The sequence below is a fragment of the Lepisma saccharinum genome, chromosome 2 (assembly GCF_977018435.1).
Source record: "Lepisma saccharinum chromosome 2, izLepSacc3.1, whole genome shotgun sequence".
Lineage (NCBI taxonomy): Eukaryota > Metazoa > Arthropoda > Insecta > Zygentoma > Lepismatidae > Lepisma > Lepisma saccharinum.
The window spans coordinates 117105549-117126017 of NC_139230.1; the positions used below are offsets into that span (position 1 = coordinate 117105549).

General features: G+C 40.2%; 1 protein-coding gene across 3 annotated transcripts in view; it reads left to right on the top strand.

The window, feature by feature from the left end:
• The window catches only part of LOC145984127 (histone-lysine N-methyltransferase NSD3-like), a 338807-nt gene that overhangs the window by 263040 nt on the left and 55298 nt on the right, over positions 1–20469 (top strand). For all 3 annotated transcript variants that reach the window (XR_014441281.1, XM_083117563.1, XM_083117562.1), the window contains exons 12-13: positions 7330–7480; positions 13840–14044. Coding sequence is in view for 2 of the 3 variants with exons in the window: in XM_083117563.1 (XP_082973689.1) it covers positions 7330–7480; positions 13840–14044 (356 nt within the window). In the remaining variant the exon portion in view is untranslated. The remainder of the gene's footprint in view (positions 1–7329; positions 7481–13839; positions 14045–20469) is intronic.

The window sequence follows — 20469 nt, forward strand, 5'->3', positions numbered from 1 at the left end:
GTGGGGGAGGTGATGAGTATGGGGCAGGTGTTGCATCTGGGTTTGTTGCACCTGTGAGCTGGGGGGAGTGGTGTGGAAGGGGTGGGAGTGTTTCGGACCAAGATGTTTTGGGGGGGGGCGACAGAAGATGACCCTAGGTTTATCCCGAAAGATGTCCCTGGTGTCAGGATCACTGTGCAGGATGGGGAGGAGGGAGTGGAGGGTATGTCTGATTTTCGTAATGTGGGGGTGGTATTGGGTGATCAGAGTTGGAGGGTTGGTTTTGGGTTGTTTGGTGTGGTTGTGGGAGTTGGCTCTAGTGATTTGTTTGTTGATGAGTGTGGAGGGGTAGCCACAGTTGTTTAGGACTTGGTGCAGGTGTAGGTTATAGTTTTGGCGGGATGAGGGGGATGAGTTGAGGCATTGGCCTCTGAGGGCAAGGGGAAATGGGATGGCTTTTTTGGTGTGGTAGGGGTGTGAGCTGGAGTAGTGGAGATACTGGAGGTGGTTGGTCGGTTTGATGTGTATGGAAGTTTCCAAGTGGTCTCCCGCAATGTGGATGTCCACATCTAGGAAGGTCACTTGGTCTTTGGAGTGGAACCAGGTGAATTTGAGGGTAGTGAAATTGTTCAATGGGTTTAGGAATGTAGTGAGGGAGGGTTTGCCATGTGTCCAGAGAAGGAAAATGTCATCTATAAATCTTAGCCACAGGAGTGGTTTCAGTTGTTGGGAGTCAAGGAAATCCTGTTCCAGCCTGCCCATGAAAAGGTTGGCATAAGAGGGGGCCATACGGGTACCCATCATGGTGCCACGTATCTGCAGATAATGTTGGTCACCGAAGCTGAAGTTGTTGCAGGTAAGTACAAGGCTGGCTAGTTGTATCAGGAAGTGGGTGCTGGGATTGTGGGGTTTGGGTCGGCTGTTTAGGAAGGATTCCGTGGCATGGAGGCCATGGGCATGGGGAATATTGATGTAGAGGGATGTGACATGAACTGTTGTGAGGATGGTGTTTGGTGGTAGAGGTGGTAAGTTGTGGATGATGTCAATCAAGTGGTTGGTGTCACGGAGTTAGGAGGGCAGGGCTTGGACGAGGGGTTGGAGGTGAGAGTCTAGAAAGGCGAATATGCGTTCAGTGGGTGAATTGTAGCTATACACAATGGGTCTCGCGGGATTGTTCGGTTTGTTAATTTTCTAGAGGAGGTAGAAAGTGGGGGTGCGGGGGTTGTCAGGTATGAGTGAGGAGATGGTGGAATTGGATAGGCCTTCAAGGGGTCCTCGGGAGAGGACAAAATCCCGAATTTTATCTAGGTGTGTGGTAGATGAATCAACCGTGGTGGGTTTGTGGGTCGATGAATCAGAGAGTTGGCGGGAGGCTTCCACCACGTAGTCAGAGGAGTTCATGACTACTGTGGTGGACCCTTTATCGGCAGGGAGGATTTTGATGTCTGGGTTGTTGCGGAGGGACCGGAGGGCTTGGTGCTGGACTGGGGTTAGATTGTGGTGGGAAGAGGAGTTTTGGAAGTATGTACTGTAGGAAACATTGATGACAACAGAAGTGATGTATCTTTCGAGGGGGTGGTTGTTGGGAAGGGAGGGGGGATCGTGTAGGAGGGGGTCAGAATTGGAGGAGACTGGGATGTATGTCTGAGGGATTAGCATTGGAGGGGGGATTCTTTGCCCAAAAATGCATCCACCTAAGTCTGCGGGCGAAAGCTTGTATGTCAAATAGTAGCTGGAAATTGTTAGGGGTGGAGGCTGGGGAGGAGGTAAGACCTTTGGAAAGAATGTCAATTTCGGTGGTTGTGAGGTTCTGGTTGGAGAGGTTCAAGATGGAGGTGCAGTCAGTGGGTGGTTGGGGGTGAGGAATGTCAATATGCTGGGGGCATGTTTTGTCCGAGGACTGGTGCTCTTCTGTGTTGTGGTGGGGGGTGTGGTTGGAGATGGTATGCTGGGGTGGAGTGGGAGGGTCAAAGGTGGGTCTGGAAGTAAGGGGCATGTCTTTATGGATTGGTGTTGTGGTGGGAGAGGGAGTGGGAGGGTGCATCCTGTATTCAGGGCTTGTCGGCAGAGAATGGAAGGTTTTTGCAGGTGTTTCTGGCTGAGGTTGTGGGCAATGGACTGGGAAAGGTTCCAGAGTGTGTTTATTTGGTGGTTGTTGTTGCCTGGAGTCAGTAGGAGGATTTTGGTGAGGGACTGGATGGAAATCGAGAGTTCTCGAGCCCAGTGGAGCTGTGATTTGTACATGGTTAGGGTGGTACTACTTTACTATACCTGAGACACCTGGGAATCATTTCTTTCGCACTTTTTTACATTGCTAACATACTATTCTGCATTCCGGAACACTTATTTAGGTGAAATAATTGAATTTGTTAGAAAAGTAATGTATATTTCTTACATTTACGATAACTTACTGTTCTTGTTTAATTTCACACACAACATGGCGATAGCTTACCGTTGATCGTTCCTTGAGCCAGAAAAACCATTGACTTTAGCCCAAAAATTCACGATAGCCCCACAAACCATCACGGGGACGAGGTATGCCTACTAGGTTAGGTTAGGCCTGTTAGGTTTGGTTCCATTAGCACTCCTTTCATTCAATTTAGCATATACGGACAATACGAGAGCGTATTGTGCTCTCATGCAGGAAGCAAATGGCGGCAGCAGCAATAGCGCGTCGGAAATAGATTTTCGTACAAAACCACATGCATTCGCATTAAAATGAATCAAAATTACATTCCCGAACATCAACAACGCTACAGAAAATGGTTTTCGTAAGTACTTTCTCCTGTAAATTTGAAGAAATCTGTCTCAGGTATAGTAAAGTGTTACCGTTAGGGTTAGTTCGGCAGTAAACACTGGTTAAAGTACTTTTTGTTATCTACCAACTGTTTCTGGCAACACTGATTGAAGAGACGCTACTGTCAGTAATCTGTGCCTCTACTCCATGTGATGCCAATCTTTCTATCTTCTACCTTGAAAATGCGACACAGATCACTTAATATAGAATTATTTCTCTTCGTGTGGTATGTGTTTACTGTCTCCTTCATCATTTGTATTTATCCGCCCTTCTGGCACCTTTTCTGATCCTATTCCTTTGTTTATATATATTCCGGTTCCGTCTATTTCTCCTCACACCGATGATGCTATGAAATTAGCGAAAATTTTGAATTTTTCTACTGTCCGGTGAGTGTTTCCTTTTACCTTCTTTGATATTTATATATATATATATATATATATATATATATATATACATAAGGAAGGAAGGAAGGAGGGCCACAAGGGCTAAATAAAAAGTGAAAGAGGAGAGAGGAAACACTCACCGGACAAAGAAAAAAATCAAATTTTCGTGATGGTATATCACATCATCAGTAAGCATGACCTTCAGTGTTGCCAGGTCCCGAAGGAAAAAAAAGGGTTGACAGTACCACAAAAAAAAATGGTTCTTTCGCCTGGCTTGTCGAAAACTGTGAGTGGTGCTGTGCTGGTGGTGGTGGTGGTGGGTTGGTTGGGAAAAGGTGGTGGTGAGGGTGAGGATAGGGGATGAGGGGCGTTACTGGGTGGCCTTGTTCAGGCCTGGAGGTGTGGTTGCATTCATGGTCGATATGTAGGCCCTCTCCCATCTTCTACGTATTGAGGTGTTGGTGGATTGGGGCAAGGAGTGGACGATTGCTACCTGGAAGCAGTCATTAAAAGGAATATTGTGGTGATTGGTGTGAATGGCAACAGCAAAGTCCAGGTTTTGGGTAGAGGAGCGGTGGTTGTTGATGCGGAGGTTCAGGGCTGTGGATGTTTTCCATACTCCAGTCGTATTCTTTACTCCATTTTCTGGATTACCGAAGAACAGAAAGAACCCAAACTCAACAATGGTGACGAGGATGTTGGGAACTTCATTTTATACTTATTTCTCGTAATTCTACATATTGCTTGTGATTGTTTTTCAAGCTGTGTGTTTGTTTTTCAAGCTGTGTGTTGGAGGTATGAATCTCTGTACACAATGCAAAAGTTGTCACAATTTTCTGAATTCTGCAGGAAGCAGGAAAGTATTAAACAATACTTCGATAGATATGAACATTCCTGCAAAGCTTCATACATTCCTGACAATAAAGCTAAACATATTCTATTAGCAGCAATAGGGCACAGAGTGTATGCTGATTAGTATAATCTTATACAACCTAAATTAATATCGGAGCTCAGTCTTAATCAGATATGCAAACATTGATCCGCCACTATGAGCCCAAAAAGAATCTCGTACTTGAAAGGCATAAGTTTTTCCTCATTAAACAGAAATGTAATCAAAGCATTCCTTATTTCATTGTGCAAATCAAAGAGCAAGCCTCAAAATATGATTTTGGTGATCTCATTGATTCCATGTGCCGCGACGTATTTATTATTGGTACGAGACATGTGCCCATTAGAAATAAGACTATTGTCAGATCCTGAATTGACCTTGAATAAGGCAATAGATATAGCCATGTATCTCAATGAGCTAAAATTAAACAAAGGAATTGTTAACCAAAGTCAATCAAAGAATGCTGTGGAACATTCGGAGACTCTGACTGAATTCACTTCGCAAATCCAAAACAGGTGCAAGGGTGATCTTCAAATGAACATCAGACAAAATAGAACTGATACAAGGTAAACTGATTCTGGTAAACCATGTGATAATTGTAATTCTTTTCATCCTAACGAGAAATACCCAACCTTCGGGGCTACTTGCAGATACTGCAAAAAGAAAAATCATTTCTTAACAGCTTGCAAAAAGAGAGAATATAACACGTGTTAATGAAAGATCTATCAATGTTCCAGCTCATTCAAAACCTATGATTGTACCTAACAATCACAGCAATTTCAAACAAATGTTCCGAGAATCATCCATTGATTATTCAGATTTTGATGTGCCATGCATTCCCACAGATCACATATTTGCAGATATAGATGAAGATAAGTCTGAGAGCAAATTTTTTGATTGCAGCAGCGCCACTAGTATCCACTGTAATGCTCAGTGTTCTGAAATTTTCACAACTTTCATTACTAAAAGAAAGTGAGTCTGTTTGGCGCGAGTACAGTCCAGCTGAACGCTTGCTTAAGTTTCGGCCAAGAATGGATATTTCTACTTCTGATGCATCAGATGGTTCCAAGAATCAGCCTATTGGTCCGATTCCATTTAAGCCAGGGAGAAAGTACTAGTGGAACGTTGTAAGAAGTTCAGTCATGGTTCTAAATACTCTATCAGTGAAATTGTAAAATTGATGGTCCGGAAGATGGCAAAAGTAATTGTCGACAATGACATGGTTGTTGTTCATTTTTCAAAGATCAAGAGGTATCCCACTAAGGTTGGTGTACAAAATCAAAATCTCTCGCACAGCAACAACCCAGTCTTAGTTAGAGAGGAGGACTATCTCTCAGTACCTGCTGCTGAAGACCAAGTAGAGCCTCCAAAATGCGACAAATGACAATCAGCCAATTAGAAGATCCCAGAGACCAAGACGACCTGACTGCCATGGGCAAACTCCGCGAAACAGGTATCTCTTCTGCAAAAGGGGGGAGAGTGTCGTGTACTGACTGAACATATACACTGATCTACGCCAGACCTGATCTGCATCATCTGTGCATGCCATACCTGGTTATTAAGTGTTTTTTGTCATCAGTTTCCTATGTAATAGTTTCCGTCATGTATGCACCAAAAATATATACTGCCCTTCATGAAGAGACATTTAGCATTTATGTCATAATGCAAGATTTTGTATTAATTCTGTTATCTTATTTGTGAATGATACACTTTTGTTTGTGTCCATACTCCAATCGTAATCTTTACTCCATTTCCTGGATTACCGAAGAACAGAAAGAACCCAAACTCAACAGCTTTGCTCCCAGGCGGTGGCATCTCTGGAGCTGGGATGCGTCGACAGGAACCTGCACCATGTGCCGGAGGATGTCCAACACCTTTTCCTCACAGTTCTCCTCTTCCGATTCTCCCACACCATGGATCATGAGGTTCAGTCTCCTGTCGTATTGCTCAATGGAGTTTATATGCAACTGTAACTCGCTCATGGTGTATCTGAGTGCCTTGATTTATGCATCGTGTTTTTCCATTGTTTTACAAACTGTTTCCTCCACAGCCTCCTCTATCATCTGCATCAGAGAAGTCTTTATTAGCGACTGTACTTTGTCACTAATGAAGGCAAGGGCTATCTTCTCGTCCAGATCCCCCAGTTGAGAGTTCAGTTCTTTTGCAATGACTCTCTCCATCTGGCTCTCAATTCTGCTCCATTCACCTTTTGTGATACCCATGTTGCCAGAAAAATATAGCTAATGCACAAACACTCAAACTTGAAATGCTGCTCCTGCGAAGATTTGCACTCACAAAAATCACGTTCACAGCAGCACAACGTTCACTCCCTTCAGAAAATCACTTCACCACATATTATCCACCTCTGCATGTGGAGCTAAGGGAAATCACTTCTGACCTCTACGAAGGACTATGATATAGAAGGTGTCTTTATCAGTTTAATATAATTGTCATCCATCCTCATGGTTTCAATAAATTATAAACGTGTCATAAAAGCAAAGCAAAACAAGAACATAAAATATTTGTAAGATTATTGCAATGTCAGAACTATTAGAAAAAAAAAGGTGAACACAAGATTCATTTTCAAACAGGCATTTAGGTAGAACTGTGTAGACAGACAACATGCTCCCGAAAGTTGCTAATCAACCTGTGGAATGGCCTTTGGTGCTGGAGTTGTGCGTTTCAGGAAAGTCTGCTGGAGGCACCTCAAGCATCTTATCCTCGGTGTGTTCAGCATTGCCAACTTATTTTCCATCAGGCAAAACTGGTAGAAAAATTGGTAGAAGATATAAGTTAAGTTCCCTCACCTTCAGTTTTGAGAAGAATTGTGGAAGACTTCAATTTGCAAGATCAGGGAAAGAAAATATATGGAGATCAGTTCCAATAGGAGAAGAATGGGAGGGAAGATGAGAAAGTAGGGTGCAGAATGGAGGAAAGGGGAGTGATATGCAGGGGTGACTCGACAGCAGTGCAGCAAGGTGAAAAGAGAAAACTATTTTGCTAGGATTCTGTTTTTGTGGAGGCACTGGCGACGTAAGGTTGTGTGTGTGTATATCTGGGTAGCACAAGCTTGTAAAAGTTGTGGACAAACAGGATGAAATGTTTTTAGCAAAAATAATAACCACTTTAATAGCTTCAATTACTGTATGATTTTAAAATTAACATACTTGATAAATTTTAAGCAAAAGTCTCCTTTGACTTAATTTGCAAGTTCAAATTCTGTAACACAGTGCTCATTATTAAATAGGATTTAGCTAATTGTTTCAATATTTTTGTTACAGGAGACTTTGTAATGGAATATGTTGGTGAAGTTATTGATAAAGATGAATGTCAAAGGCGTCTGAATGAAAAATGTAGATCAAAGAGGTGTTATTGTTTTCCACTAGATGAAGATTGTTTCTTGGATGCAGAGTTTAAGGGCAATTTTACAAGGTAAGCTATTTTAAAAGTTAAGCATTTTCCATCAGGAAACATCACACATGCAAACACAAGCTTTTTTTTTTTTCAAGCAGTAATAAAATGTATCTATTGCACCCGCAATTGCCATTTTCATTTTCAATTAATGTATTTGTGACTGTAACTGAACTGTATGCAATTTACTCTGTTAAGCTTACTTTTCATTTTTGCCATGAAAATTTTCTTCGTGATCGATTTCACCACCTGTCTGGTCTGATGAAACCACCAGATGGGTGGCGAAATTGATCGCGAAGAAAATTTGCTTGGAAAAAATGAAAAGTAAGCTTATCAGAGTAAATTACCTATCTCTGCGTAACTGCCAAACTGATATCTTTAGATACAATCTGAACTGTATGGTTTATTTCAACAGTTAACTGATTTAGAATAATATGTTCTTCAACATTGAATAGGTATTTGATTATGAGAGTATGTATCAAAATTTGAACAGCATGAGCTCATCAACAACACATTATGTGCTCAGGACTTTATATCAATTGAACAACAAAATTAATATAAGACATAAGCAAGTTACTAAAGTAATATCCACGAAACTTACTTGTAAATGTTTTTATTAATTTCAGTGGCTTCTGCCACCATCCACTTGGGAAGTCGATGCTTCAGTGATGCTTCCAGTTCTTACCATAAAATAAATATGCACACTTAATAACACTCATATTTACAATATTGAACCATTTACCAGTTACACACAGTGCTTCGTTGTGGTCAATCTGGTGTCATAAATTGTGACTAGACAATTCTGATTCTGTATTACATGCCCTTTCCATAAACTACACATAGTGGTAGCATCGTTGCCTTGAAATCAAAGGGGTCCTGAGTTTGATGTCCGGTGGAGGCACATAGTGGTTCGGATCCCACTTTAAACTGTAGGTCCAGTCCCGATTAACCTTACTGTGCATAAAGTGGACTAAAAACACCAACTCAATCAATGAATCAAAAAACCATAAACTAAAATTAAATGCAAAGATGGGGACAGGGATATTAATTAAACAGTGCAGAAATAATGTGTGAACAATATCTACTAGGGCAAAGGTGGTTTGGCTGTCCCCATTAAGTTGAAAGAGTCTTATATTGTCCAGTCCCTGGCCATAAGTCCCACAGAAAATTTGAGGTGAACATGTTTTCTCTTTTGATCCTGTTAGGACATGCCTAAAGAAAGGAAAGAAACTTGGGTAGACATCTCTCATACTGGGCCCAACTTTTCCAGGGGCCCATCTAATTTTGTATCGTTTTTGGCACAAAATAGTCCACGAGCATTTGTAGTCCTGGTTTTTGAATGAAGTGATGAAATGACTACTGCTGATGAATTGCTACTGTCTACACAATCACGTACTACCAGGTGTTTTGCCTGCAATTGTGGCATATGGCCTCTGTGACCTCATAAATTCAAGATGGCCACCATTTCACGTACTGAGAAAAGAAATCGATCATCACTCCTTTAAAATTGGGTTTTGACAATTTTGCATACCAAAATTTGTTGTTCAGAATTGAACACTGAACAAAAAATATTCTTAGTTTTTTTTCATATCTTGTGCTGTTATGGAGATATATCTAGTGAAAGATATTTGTACCCTTTTCTGTAAGGATTCTAAGCAATATTTTACACTTTACTTGACATTCCGAGGAAAAAATTACTGCCTGTGATATTTTGTTGATGCCTACTATTTTGGTGCATGACCTGTGTGACATTATACATCTAAGATGGCTGCCTCTGAAGACATTAACAAAGAAAATCGAGCATGTCTTCTTATCTCCTTCAGGAGTCATTTCAACCATTTGGAAGTTCGTTGCGGTTTTGCATAAAGGGAAGATATGTGTATGGTGGATGCCTTCATTTTGAGGCATACAATCGTGTATTACTAGGTGTTTTCCTGGAAATTGTGTCAGAGACGTTGGGAATCCAAGATGGCCGCATGGAAGTTATGCTCATAAAATACTGCCCATATCCTGAGTTCATTTATCAGATTTTTCCAGAGGCATTATCTCTTAATAAATAACAAGTGAAAGTAATAAATAATAATATTTAATAATAATAATACTTATTCTTCTTATTATTATTATTATAACTACAATGGTAAAGGAGTAATAACATCACCTGTGACTCTCGCATTGTCTTTTGAAATTTAATCAGCTCACCTGATATAAAGATAAGAGTAGTTTAATAATGTGGGAGTCATCCTTTGTGGCCATGCAGTCTAAGGTGCTGTGCCTTGGGCTCCAACTGTGGGACAGCATGGGTTCGAGTGATCCTGGGTTCAGTCTCTGGTATTTTGGCCTGTGTGTAGGATTGGTGACAATCCACCATCGTGAGGAAATTGGGGAGCTACAGGTGAGTAGTGTAATCCAGTCTCGGAAATCTATAACGGCTGAGGGTTCGACATGTTGACCCCACGTCACCCCATTACTGGTTGAAGAACTCCACACCTCTAGGTAGGATTGTGGGAGGGAGACTGGAAGCCGGGAGATAGACGAAAGCCCTTCTGGATTATTATTATTATTAATTTGGGAAACATCATGTCATCAGTACAGTCAGTTTAGTCAAATTCCTCATCATTGTAATCTGAATCTCTGACCTGTAAATCATTGTTTTCACACTTTCAACTGCACTACAACGACACATTTCATTATGTTGCAGGGACTGATCCCATCACATGCTTGAACATTTCCTCTTTCTGCAACCACAACATGTCAACTGTAATATTCTATGGAGCTGTAGATAGTGTGAATATGACAGGAATGCCCTTATTTTCATCCTCATTTTCTTCTTTTCCCCCATCTACAGCCCATTTGGCTGGATAGATTTGGATGTGCCTTTACTGCTTTTATTTCACTCCAATACTTGAAAGTATTCTGATGTAAGGTGTGAGGGTCATTTTGGCATCAGCGTACACAATATATATTAATGGTACCCCAGGCTGTATAGATACAGGAGAACTTGCAAAGAAGGCAAAGAAATTATTGCTGAAAGTATGAGGCGTATTCGGAAAGTAAGTACTGAAAGGGTGTAAGAAATAAAGTAAAATAGTTTTGTACCTTTTTTTTATTTGCATTACATTCTACAGACCTAAAACTACTTTTCTACGTAGTTTCCACCATTTTACAAGCATTTGTCATAGCATGGCACTGGTTTTTGTATCCCATCGTCATAGAATGTTCCCGCCTGTGATGAAATCCATCCATGCACTCCTGCTTCGACGTCATCATCCTCGTTGAAACGCTGACCACAATTTTCGATATTCCAGGTGATCTGTCACAATTTCGTAGAGGACTGTTTTCTTGAAATTTGTTTAAATTCCATGGAAAGTGACGATATTGTGAAGCGTCTGTTTTCATGAATTTCCGTGTCGACCGCACGCACCAAATCCTCGGTCACAACAGATGGCCGACTGCTCCTTATCTCATCGTGAACTGTCTCACGACCTTCTTTAAATATCAAAAATAAAGACCCCTCACAGTTGACGATGGATGTCTACCGGTTTCACGTTTCTTGCATTGAGAAAACGAATCACAGACCAGACTTCACAGTCGGCGGGCCGATTGATTTTCTTGAACATTTCAAACCTTCATAAACCTACGAAGAAAAAGCATGACATGATCCCACAACTGCCTGTGGCTTACTAACGGATGAAGGACATCTGCGAGAACTCACACGGTCGCAACTGCGGCAATATTTGCACACGGTACTTACTTTACAAATATGCCTCGTATTTGATTGCTCAGAAGATGATATGCTTCAATGTCTTGCAAATCTTGGTTCTCGTGGATCAATAAACATGATTACAGAATGAATGAATGAATTGAATTGTTTTATTTTTCTTCATGTTTCCGGCAATTTTTGGCAAATTTCAAATGTGAGAATGAATGATGATAAGATGAAATAGATGAAAGGACAATCACAAACACATATAGACAGCACACAACTCAAGTCCCATGTGTCTAGACTCCAGAGCATTGTTAGTCTGCAAAATACAGTCCAGGGTGTACAAGGAAGATTGACATTTGAGTGTGTCATGAAAAGGGTGACCCCTTGCACCTCAAACATGATGACCGGATTTTTAAGAAATTCATTCATATAGTACGTATATGTGACTGACATCAACATCAAATACTTCGGTATACTACGATTATGGTGGCTGTTCATGAAAAGAGATATTCAAGGCTCACGTCTTGCTCCAAACAAATTGACCCTCACACCTTTTATCAGAAAGTCTTACTTCCAATCATTGGAGTGAAATAAAATGAGGAAAGGTACATCCAAATCTACCCAGCCAAATAGGCTGTTGATGGAGAAAAGAAGAAAATGAGGCTTATGAGATCATTCTTGTCATATTCACAGTACCTAAAGCTCCAGAGAACGTTGAATGAGGAAATCACAAGTGACGTCATTACTCCTTTACCATAATAGAAATATGGAAGGGGAAGAGTTCATGATCACTGCAAATATTTATCCAGGAGTGTAACTCACCTGATGTGCATAGGCAAGAGTAGTGCTAGCATCCAATATGCCTTTGATTGAAAGGTAAAGAAAACACAGTGTATCAGACCCGAGTGCCTCATTCTGTGTCGAACGCTCATTGTGATCAGAGGACAACCTCTTGGTAAAGTGTGCACTGTACAGTAAGAGCATGGTAAGACATCATTTGGACCCTTTTTTAAAAGGGAAGAATCATCGGACACCTGAAAGTAGGTCAAACAGAGACTCAAGTTACAACAGCATTGACTGGCAGTAGATGTTCATCATAGGCCAGTACATTCACCTCAATCACTACTCCAGTAGTTTGTTTCTTTATACAGGATATTTGTAGAAGATACAATTCAATTACAGGTGTATCAATATACACTGTATAAAACACACCTTATTATTAACTTTGTTGACCCTGTACAAGGTCTCCCATGAGTGACCACGTCACAACAGGGCCAATAACTGGCTTTAACTGCACAACAAAATTGGACGATGCCTACAAGACCGCTGTCCTCAAAGCTTGTATTCGACTGGGGGGGTTAGCGTTTCTCTCGCCAAACTGTGTACCAGAGACTCAGAACAGCTGGTCCCTCTGCCAGACGTTCAGTAGTGTGTGTCCCACGTGATCCAGTGCACAGAAGGGCCCATGATTCCAGTTGCACATTCATCTGGAGAGAACCTCTAGCATGATTTAATCCCAGGAATATCATGGAAAGGCAACAGTTTTGTGTGATGGAATACTGTTGTGGGCAGACATCATGTTCAATGGTCATACGAAGAAAGTGTTCCAGAACTGACCTGGTCGATAGCCTGAGAGAATTTATTCATCAAATATTCATGTGTTTGTGCTCCTTATGTAAAAGTTAAAGGTTGATGTGATGAAATATGAAACAAATGTTATATGAAAACTATTAGATGTTTCAGGACAATGAAAAACCTTACTATAGATAATACATATGCTGAAGTACACCTATTACGTGAATGCATATGTACATTCCATACTACTAAGATCAGTAATGTGAACATTATTATTGGAAAATGTTGTCATTTTGATAAAATGTCATATAGATATGAACGAGTCTCCTGGATTGCACAAAGTAATGCTGTCACCTTGCTATGAAAGGGTTTTAGGTTTGATTCCCAATAGAAGCATGGTGGTTCAGATCTCATTTCAGATTGTAAGTCCAGTTCCAATTGGCATGTCTGAGCATAAAATGGTCTTGAACCTCTTAAAGAAGGCCAGAATTTTTTCAGGTCCACCAAGCACAAGGTCAATGTGTTTTTCAATTAACTTGCCTGGGGCTCAGTAGAGGTTCATTAGAGCCAGTCGGTGCCAATTAATTTAAACAATATGTAATCAATCAATTCATTTTGAATGGTAAATTGAAAGAAATGGAAGCATATTAGTTAGTCTATCACCCTGTGCTTAATGTTGGTCACTCACTCCTGATCTTCACAAAACTCATTAGTTGTGATATTTTGTTCAGTATTAATGTTTTAAAACATTTTAATGCTACCATTGTACATTTCATTGTATAATGTAACATTTCACACTGCAGTATGTTTGTTTTATTTCTGTGGCTGATTTTGCATGAAAGTTTGGACCAAATGAGTAATACTAGCATATTCTTGTCAAAAACACTACACCACAGTTCTTGAAATGAAACTTTAAATCTGAAGGTTGAAGATTTTTAATACATGAATGTAATTTTTTCATTTACAAAAAAAAATGTTCTCAATGTGCCATGTAATCACGATGCCCGATCTATGACTTTGTAATTGCTTAACTCAATAGTTTGTAAGTTTTAATTTTAATTTTTCTGATGTTCAACCTTAATTGTATGTTTTGTTACAGATTTCTGACTACATCTAGTGATCCAAATTGTGAGTTGCAGAAATGGACAGTGAATGGGAATCCTCGACTTGGTGTTTTTGCCATCCAAGATATTGAACCCAAGATGGAGCTTACCTACAGTTTAGAAGCTTATGAAACACAAAAGGAGTTTATTCCAGATGAAGAAGAAAGTTGTAGTAGTTGGTATATCACAAGGAGGAGGAAGGTGAGACTTGATACTGCTTCCTTACATATACTATAGGATAGAAATTGCTGAATAAGTCAACCGATGTGAATATTGTACAAACATTAAAATTAATAATTTGAGTGTTATGCCAAAAGCTGGCAGCAAAAGTGATTAGTTGTATACCTGTGGAAATTCTCAACTGTAAAAATCTGAGAGAAAAAGCATGGGAGTGAAAATGTCTCGATTGTGTTGTCAAATGTATACAGTATGGTCTGGTAACATTTGTTTTGATTACGGGATGCTTACAAAGAACATCCATGGCAAAGCGAGAAATTGAAACTGCGAAATTCTGTGGCAAGATTAAAAGTTGACCACTCATCCACTGAGCCAGCTCAGTCTGTTAGGGACCCAAGCTAAACCTTGTGATGGTTGCTCATATTGGAGTAGTCACATACCATAACATGGAGCCACTAGCCATATGCCAGGATAAGGACCAAAATCCAGGTACCAAGATGTCCATCATGCATTTGTATTATTATCATTGCAAAGTGCTCACTATGATCCTTCCTCAAGGTCATCTTTCATTGCACATACTGTATTTGTACAATCAGTAGTGGTTAGTGTATGATGTAGATTCATTTAGATTTGCTTGAGTTATAGATTCAGTGCAGTATAGCTCTCACAAATATATTCATACATATGATATTATACAATCAACTCTCGATTCAATGACCTTTCACAGTTCCCGGGAAAAGGGTCGTTATTTCGAAGGGGTCATTATTGGAATTTGCACCAATTTTCAGCTTAAACGGAGCTGAAACGGACACAAAGATGCCTAGGAGATGGTAACACCATTTATCCTGGTAGTTATACAACCTGTTGTGCACAGGATGCATGTTGTGAGAAGGAAAATAGAAAATGAAAACGTTTTCATAAAAAAAGAATTTAAAATAATGTTACTTTCTTTCAATTGTGCACAGTCTTTGCTTTTCCAGAAAATGTTTACAATTCTAGTTCATGAGAAACCAGTTTGCACCAAGACCAATGGAAAGGAAAACAATCTCTCGCTTATTGTAAGCGAAACTCAAAGAATCTTGACACCAGTCAGACTGGTGCCATCAAAAGTCGGGAGATACAACACAACCTTTCTAGGCACCAGACAAAAAAAATAAAAAAATAAAGACAGGGCTGTAATTTTCGTTCTGGTTTGGCTGTGTAAAATACATCGTAAAAAAAAAGTAACTTTTCTTTGCTTCAACCAACTTCATTCACCCTCCTCCCCATTCAAGGGAGCAGTCCAAACTCCTTCCTTGACTTGCATTGTAATCCAGCGTGAAAAAGGAAACTCGCAACTTGCGATCTGTTTTCACCCAATGCGTGCGTATTCCAGGACACGTCATTAAACAGTCCTAGTCGATAATCATTCTGGTTTGGAATAGAATTTCACTTTAAACTGTATATTTAGTCCCGATTAGCCCACCAGTATAAAATGAACTGAAAAGAAGATTTATGAAACTGCGCATTTTTACATATCAAAATGGTAGATCGTTATTTACTCTCACGTTAATCTGCGATTTAATGTTGGAATTAGGAGTATTCTCAATGTCAAACACCCACCCTTCCAAACATTTTCCCCTTGAATAATGTCTTATTAATCGATCTCAGCAACCATTCCTACATTGAGTACTTTTTTTTTTCAATACAGATTTGCTTATCAGAAGGCCCAGAACAAGAAGTTATTTTAACTCTTGTTTTCCTTTCTGGAGATGGAATTTCGGGTCAAATCAAAACAATAACTTTTTCCTTTGTGCTGCATGAGTCATCGCTGTTATCAGCAAGCAAGAGATTTGCAGATGCTAGACAAAACACTGGCACCAGCTGCATCATAAAAACAAAATTAGACCAGCTGGAAGTTCGAACAACACTTGGCAGAAGAGAAAAATCCCAGCATTTTAAAGATAACACAACTGTCGAAGACGGAACTCTTGACAGAAGTGTAAAGAAGAAAGAAATGACGTTTTACCATGCATCAGACAATAATACGGGCAATATTTCCTATGCAGACGACAGCATTTAAAATAAAATCTGCAATTATCAACATTGCAGTGCACACCAGTGGCGGAGAATGAGCTGGGGAAAGGGTAGAGGGTCACTTTTTTTTTACTTGTTCTACGGTTTTTGTTTGTTTTCAAGAATATATCCAAAACTGGTTGCCCCATTTTAGACGTCAAAGCAAAGGAAGAGGGGTGGGTCCTTTTCCACCCTCACCAGTAATCAGCCCATGTGTACACACGAGCAAGAAAATCATGGCTGAAACAATCGGCATCCCCCCCGTTTGCTGACAGGAAAAGAGGGAGAAGTCAGTCAGCCAACGGAACACTTTTTTTGGCAGATATTACGACATCGACACAATTAGGAAAACGTACGAAGTGGGAAACGGGAGTTATTATGCACGTAAGATTGAAGTAAACTTTTGTGGAAATGTGGATGACAACACATTAAGCGGGCTGACGATCTTTAGTTCGCCTTTGTGGTTTTGATTATCTCTAACAGTTTCGCTTTTTTATGAAGTGTTGCAGGGAACAAAGAACACGCTTTGAATGAAAGCGGTTACCGGAGGTTGTCGGCTACAAGGCCGAGAGTTGCTCACTCACAGGAACCTGCTGAACTCTAGGTCAGAACTGGACAGATGGTCCAGACTTCCAGGTGCCACGCATCTGTATTTTCGAACATTCCTGTGATCTTATCTCTCGAGGTGGTGTATTTATCGATGAAAGAGCTTGACTTGCCATACACATTGTCAAAGACTGCAAGTCCAGCAGTCATTTCGGGCTGCTCCCCCGCGAGTTTTCAGCAGCTCTTAGGACAAGGAAACAAGTCAAGTCGATTTAAAATAACATCCAAGCACATTCTATCTTTTCTTCTCACGTATCTAAGAGCAAGCCTGGTGCATTGGGTAGCAGCCATCGGGCGGCGGGGTAACATTGGTGTGCTTGAGGGAGGGGAGGGCAGAGGTCAAGTGCTATTGGATATTACTCAAGCATGGTGTGGTGGTGTCTATTTTTAGTTCAGACCAAATTGTGAGGGGTAGAGCGCTTGTAAAGGGAATGAGTGCAGAATAAAACAACCCATTTATCGGCCGATTTCCTTCAATTTTTCAACTTTGTTCACAAATTTTTCTAATTTTTTCTAAATTTTTCACAGTTCCCGGGAAAAGGGTCATTACTTTGAGAGGGTCGTTATACCCGGGGTTGTAGAATCGATAGTTGACTGTAGTTAGTATGAGCTGTCAACTAAGTTATTATATTCACTACAGGTTAATGACAACAGTTCATTTAATCCTTTTTTTTTTTTTAAAAAAAAGAAAGTTAACCTAAAGGAGCACCACATGTTTTTATTTGACAGTGAAACATGTCTCACGTCACATGCAGGCAACATATGTGTTAAAATCAACACGAACAGTAGAATAAATAACACTTTAAAAGTTTTTCCAAGCTTACAATCAGGTCAAAGCACTCCTTCCTCCACATCATTTCACATAGATATGTAGACAACTTCCTCATTATATATAAGAATGAAGAAAAGTTCGAAGAATATGTCAATGGCTGGAACCAGGTATGCGAGTCCATAGAAGTTACAAAAGAGAAAGAAAATAATGCTACCTTAAATTTCCTCACAACACTATTTGGTCTAGGAATTAATTCCTGCTCCTGGACAAGAGATGGCATAACGAGCGTATCGTCCCATAGTTCCGTGTATCCACACATGCATTGAAAACTCCTGTCAGCAGGCATCGTTCGTAGTATAGGGCAGTTGATTGACGCGTCAACAACAGCATTTTGTAGTCAACTGAACATGGCGCAATTCTTGCCAGATAAAGTGTTTTTGCGGGGTGTTCTGCTTCATTACTTTAACATGCAGAAAAGTGCTACCGAAAGTTATCGTATTTTGGTGGAAGTGTATGGTGACCATGCGCTAGCTGAGCGAACGTGTCAGAAGTGGTTTGCACGGTTTAGAAGTGGTGATTTCGGCCTGGAAGACCAAGAGCGACATGGACAGCCAAAAAAATTTGAAGCCGAAGAATTGAGAGCATTGCTCGATCAGGATTCGTGTCAAACGCAGGAAGAACTTGCAGAAGCATTAGGCGTTGATCAAAGAACAGTTTCCAAACGCCTCAAAGCCATGGGAATGATTCAAAAGATGTCACATTGGGTTCCACATGAATTGAAAGACAGAGACGTTGAAAGACGAAAAACCATTTGCGAATTGCTGCTTCAAAGACAGAAAAGAAAGGGGTTTTTGCATCACATTGTTACTGGCGATGAGAAGTGGATCCATTACGAGAACCCGAAACGAAAAAAGGCCTGGGTGAAGCCAGGTGAACCAGGTCTATCACAACCTGAATGAGATATTCACTGTGCAAGGGTTATGCTGTTCATATGGTGGGATATGAAAGGTGTGGTGTACTATGAGCTGCTGCAACTGGGTGAAACTATTAATGGAGAACGTTATCTATGACAATTAATGCGTTTGAAGCAAGCTCTGGCCAGGAAATGACCAGAATGGGAGAACAGACATGATAAACTTATTTTTCAACATGATAACGCTCGCCCACATGTCGCAAAACCGGTCAAAACCTATTTAAAAAATGTCGGATGGGAAGTTTTACCCCACCCGCCATATTCACCAGACGTTGCTCCTTCGGACTACTACTTGTTCGATTGCATGAATAACGATTTGATTGGACAGCGGTTCACTTCTTCAGAAGATATCGAAAAATGGGTCTCTGACTGGATCGCTTCAAAGGATGAGGACTTCTTTTGTCACGGAATCCGTAACTTGCCTGACAGATGGGCGAAAGTGGTGGCTCGCGATGGACAATATTTTTCTTAAGGTATTTATGTATTTTGTGTTTGAACTACAGCTTCAATGTGTGCGTAACAACCGCACGAATTAATTCCTAGACCTAAATATATTCAGAGAAAATCATAGATTCGTGACCAAAATTAACAGCAAACTCACTTTGGGATCCTGATTCGTACATAAAAATTCCAACCACCCACCAGGAGTAAAAGATAACATCTGGAACAACTTCAAAGATAACATCTGGAACAACTTCGTCAGAAGAGCCTTGCACTTATGTTCCAACAAGAAAATGCTGCAAGAACTGGATACTCTAAGACAGCAGGCCATTGTTAATGGTTTCATTAGACCACAACCTGCAAAAGCCCCCCCCCGCAGAGTGGTTGGACCATCGTACTACGGCATCAGGGGTCCCAGCCTCGACATGGATGTTTGTGATTGTCCATTCATCAATTTCATCACATCATCACTCAGCCCCGTCTTCGCAAATTACCCAAAAGTGGCACAAAAAGCAAAGTAAAATAAAGCAAATCAATCAATCAATCAGAACCTGCAAAAAGTTTGCATTTCCTTTTTGGCACAGGCTGAAGGAAAAATAGAATGGGATGTTAAGGAAGGGGTACACGTGATCAAGAACACAAATAATCTCAATGACAATTTATGTGACGCAAATAATCTCAATAACAATTTATGTGGAAATCATTATTTATCATGCTACAACACGGTGATAATTGAATCAGCAGTTTGAAGAAGGGAACAAATCCAAAAAGCTGATTGTTGCGAAATTAAAAAAAACTGCCTATTGTCGTTACTGTTCATTATGGCTGAATCAAAATCATATAAGAAACCCGTTACATATACCTACTATCCTAGTGCGTAGTATTTTTGGTATTGGACTTTAATAAAAAGGAATATGAGTATTATAAAAGTAAGGATTCGTTCCCTTCTTCAAACTGATGAGATGCGCATTAGGTATTATGCATATAAATGCTGAATTGAAAAAAATATATATATTTATTTGTCACAAAATATCATAGAAATGTTAAGTAGCATACATTAGCTATGTTGTGATTTCAACATTGAGGAATCTTGAACTATTGAATACAGTGTCCAAACGTACACAGAAAACTATTACTCCCCTTCACTCAGACCATCATCCTCCATTGTTGCAGTTGTTGGCCTTGTCAACACCTCTTCATAAAATGGTTTGTATTCATCAGGAATGTACGTGACTATCTTGGCTTCATCCTGTATCTTCTTGTGATTAATGGGGATGTGTCCATCATATGCTAGATCAGTTGGAATCTGGGCTACTGCTGAGTTTGGCTTTTGCAGCAGTGTTTCACTAGGCCATCGATATACTCAGATGTGGTCAAATAACCTCTCGGTAAGGAGTATTCCACTTGCCTGTATTTAGATATCATAAATGATGTGGTCTTGTCAAGGGACATTGCTTTTTTTTGTAGAACTGCGACCACCAGTTCTTAAAGTCAATGACACTTTCGGCAGATATCTGAGTAACGTAAAAACCTGACTTCTTAGATGTTTTAATCAACTCAATGTACTGTTGTGGTGCATAATTTCTGTCCATTTTTCTGTTT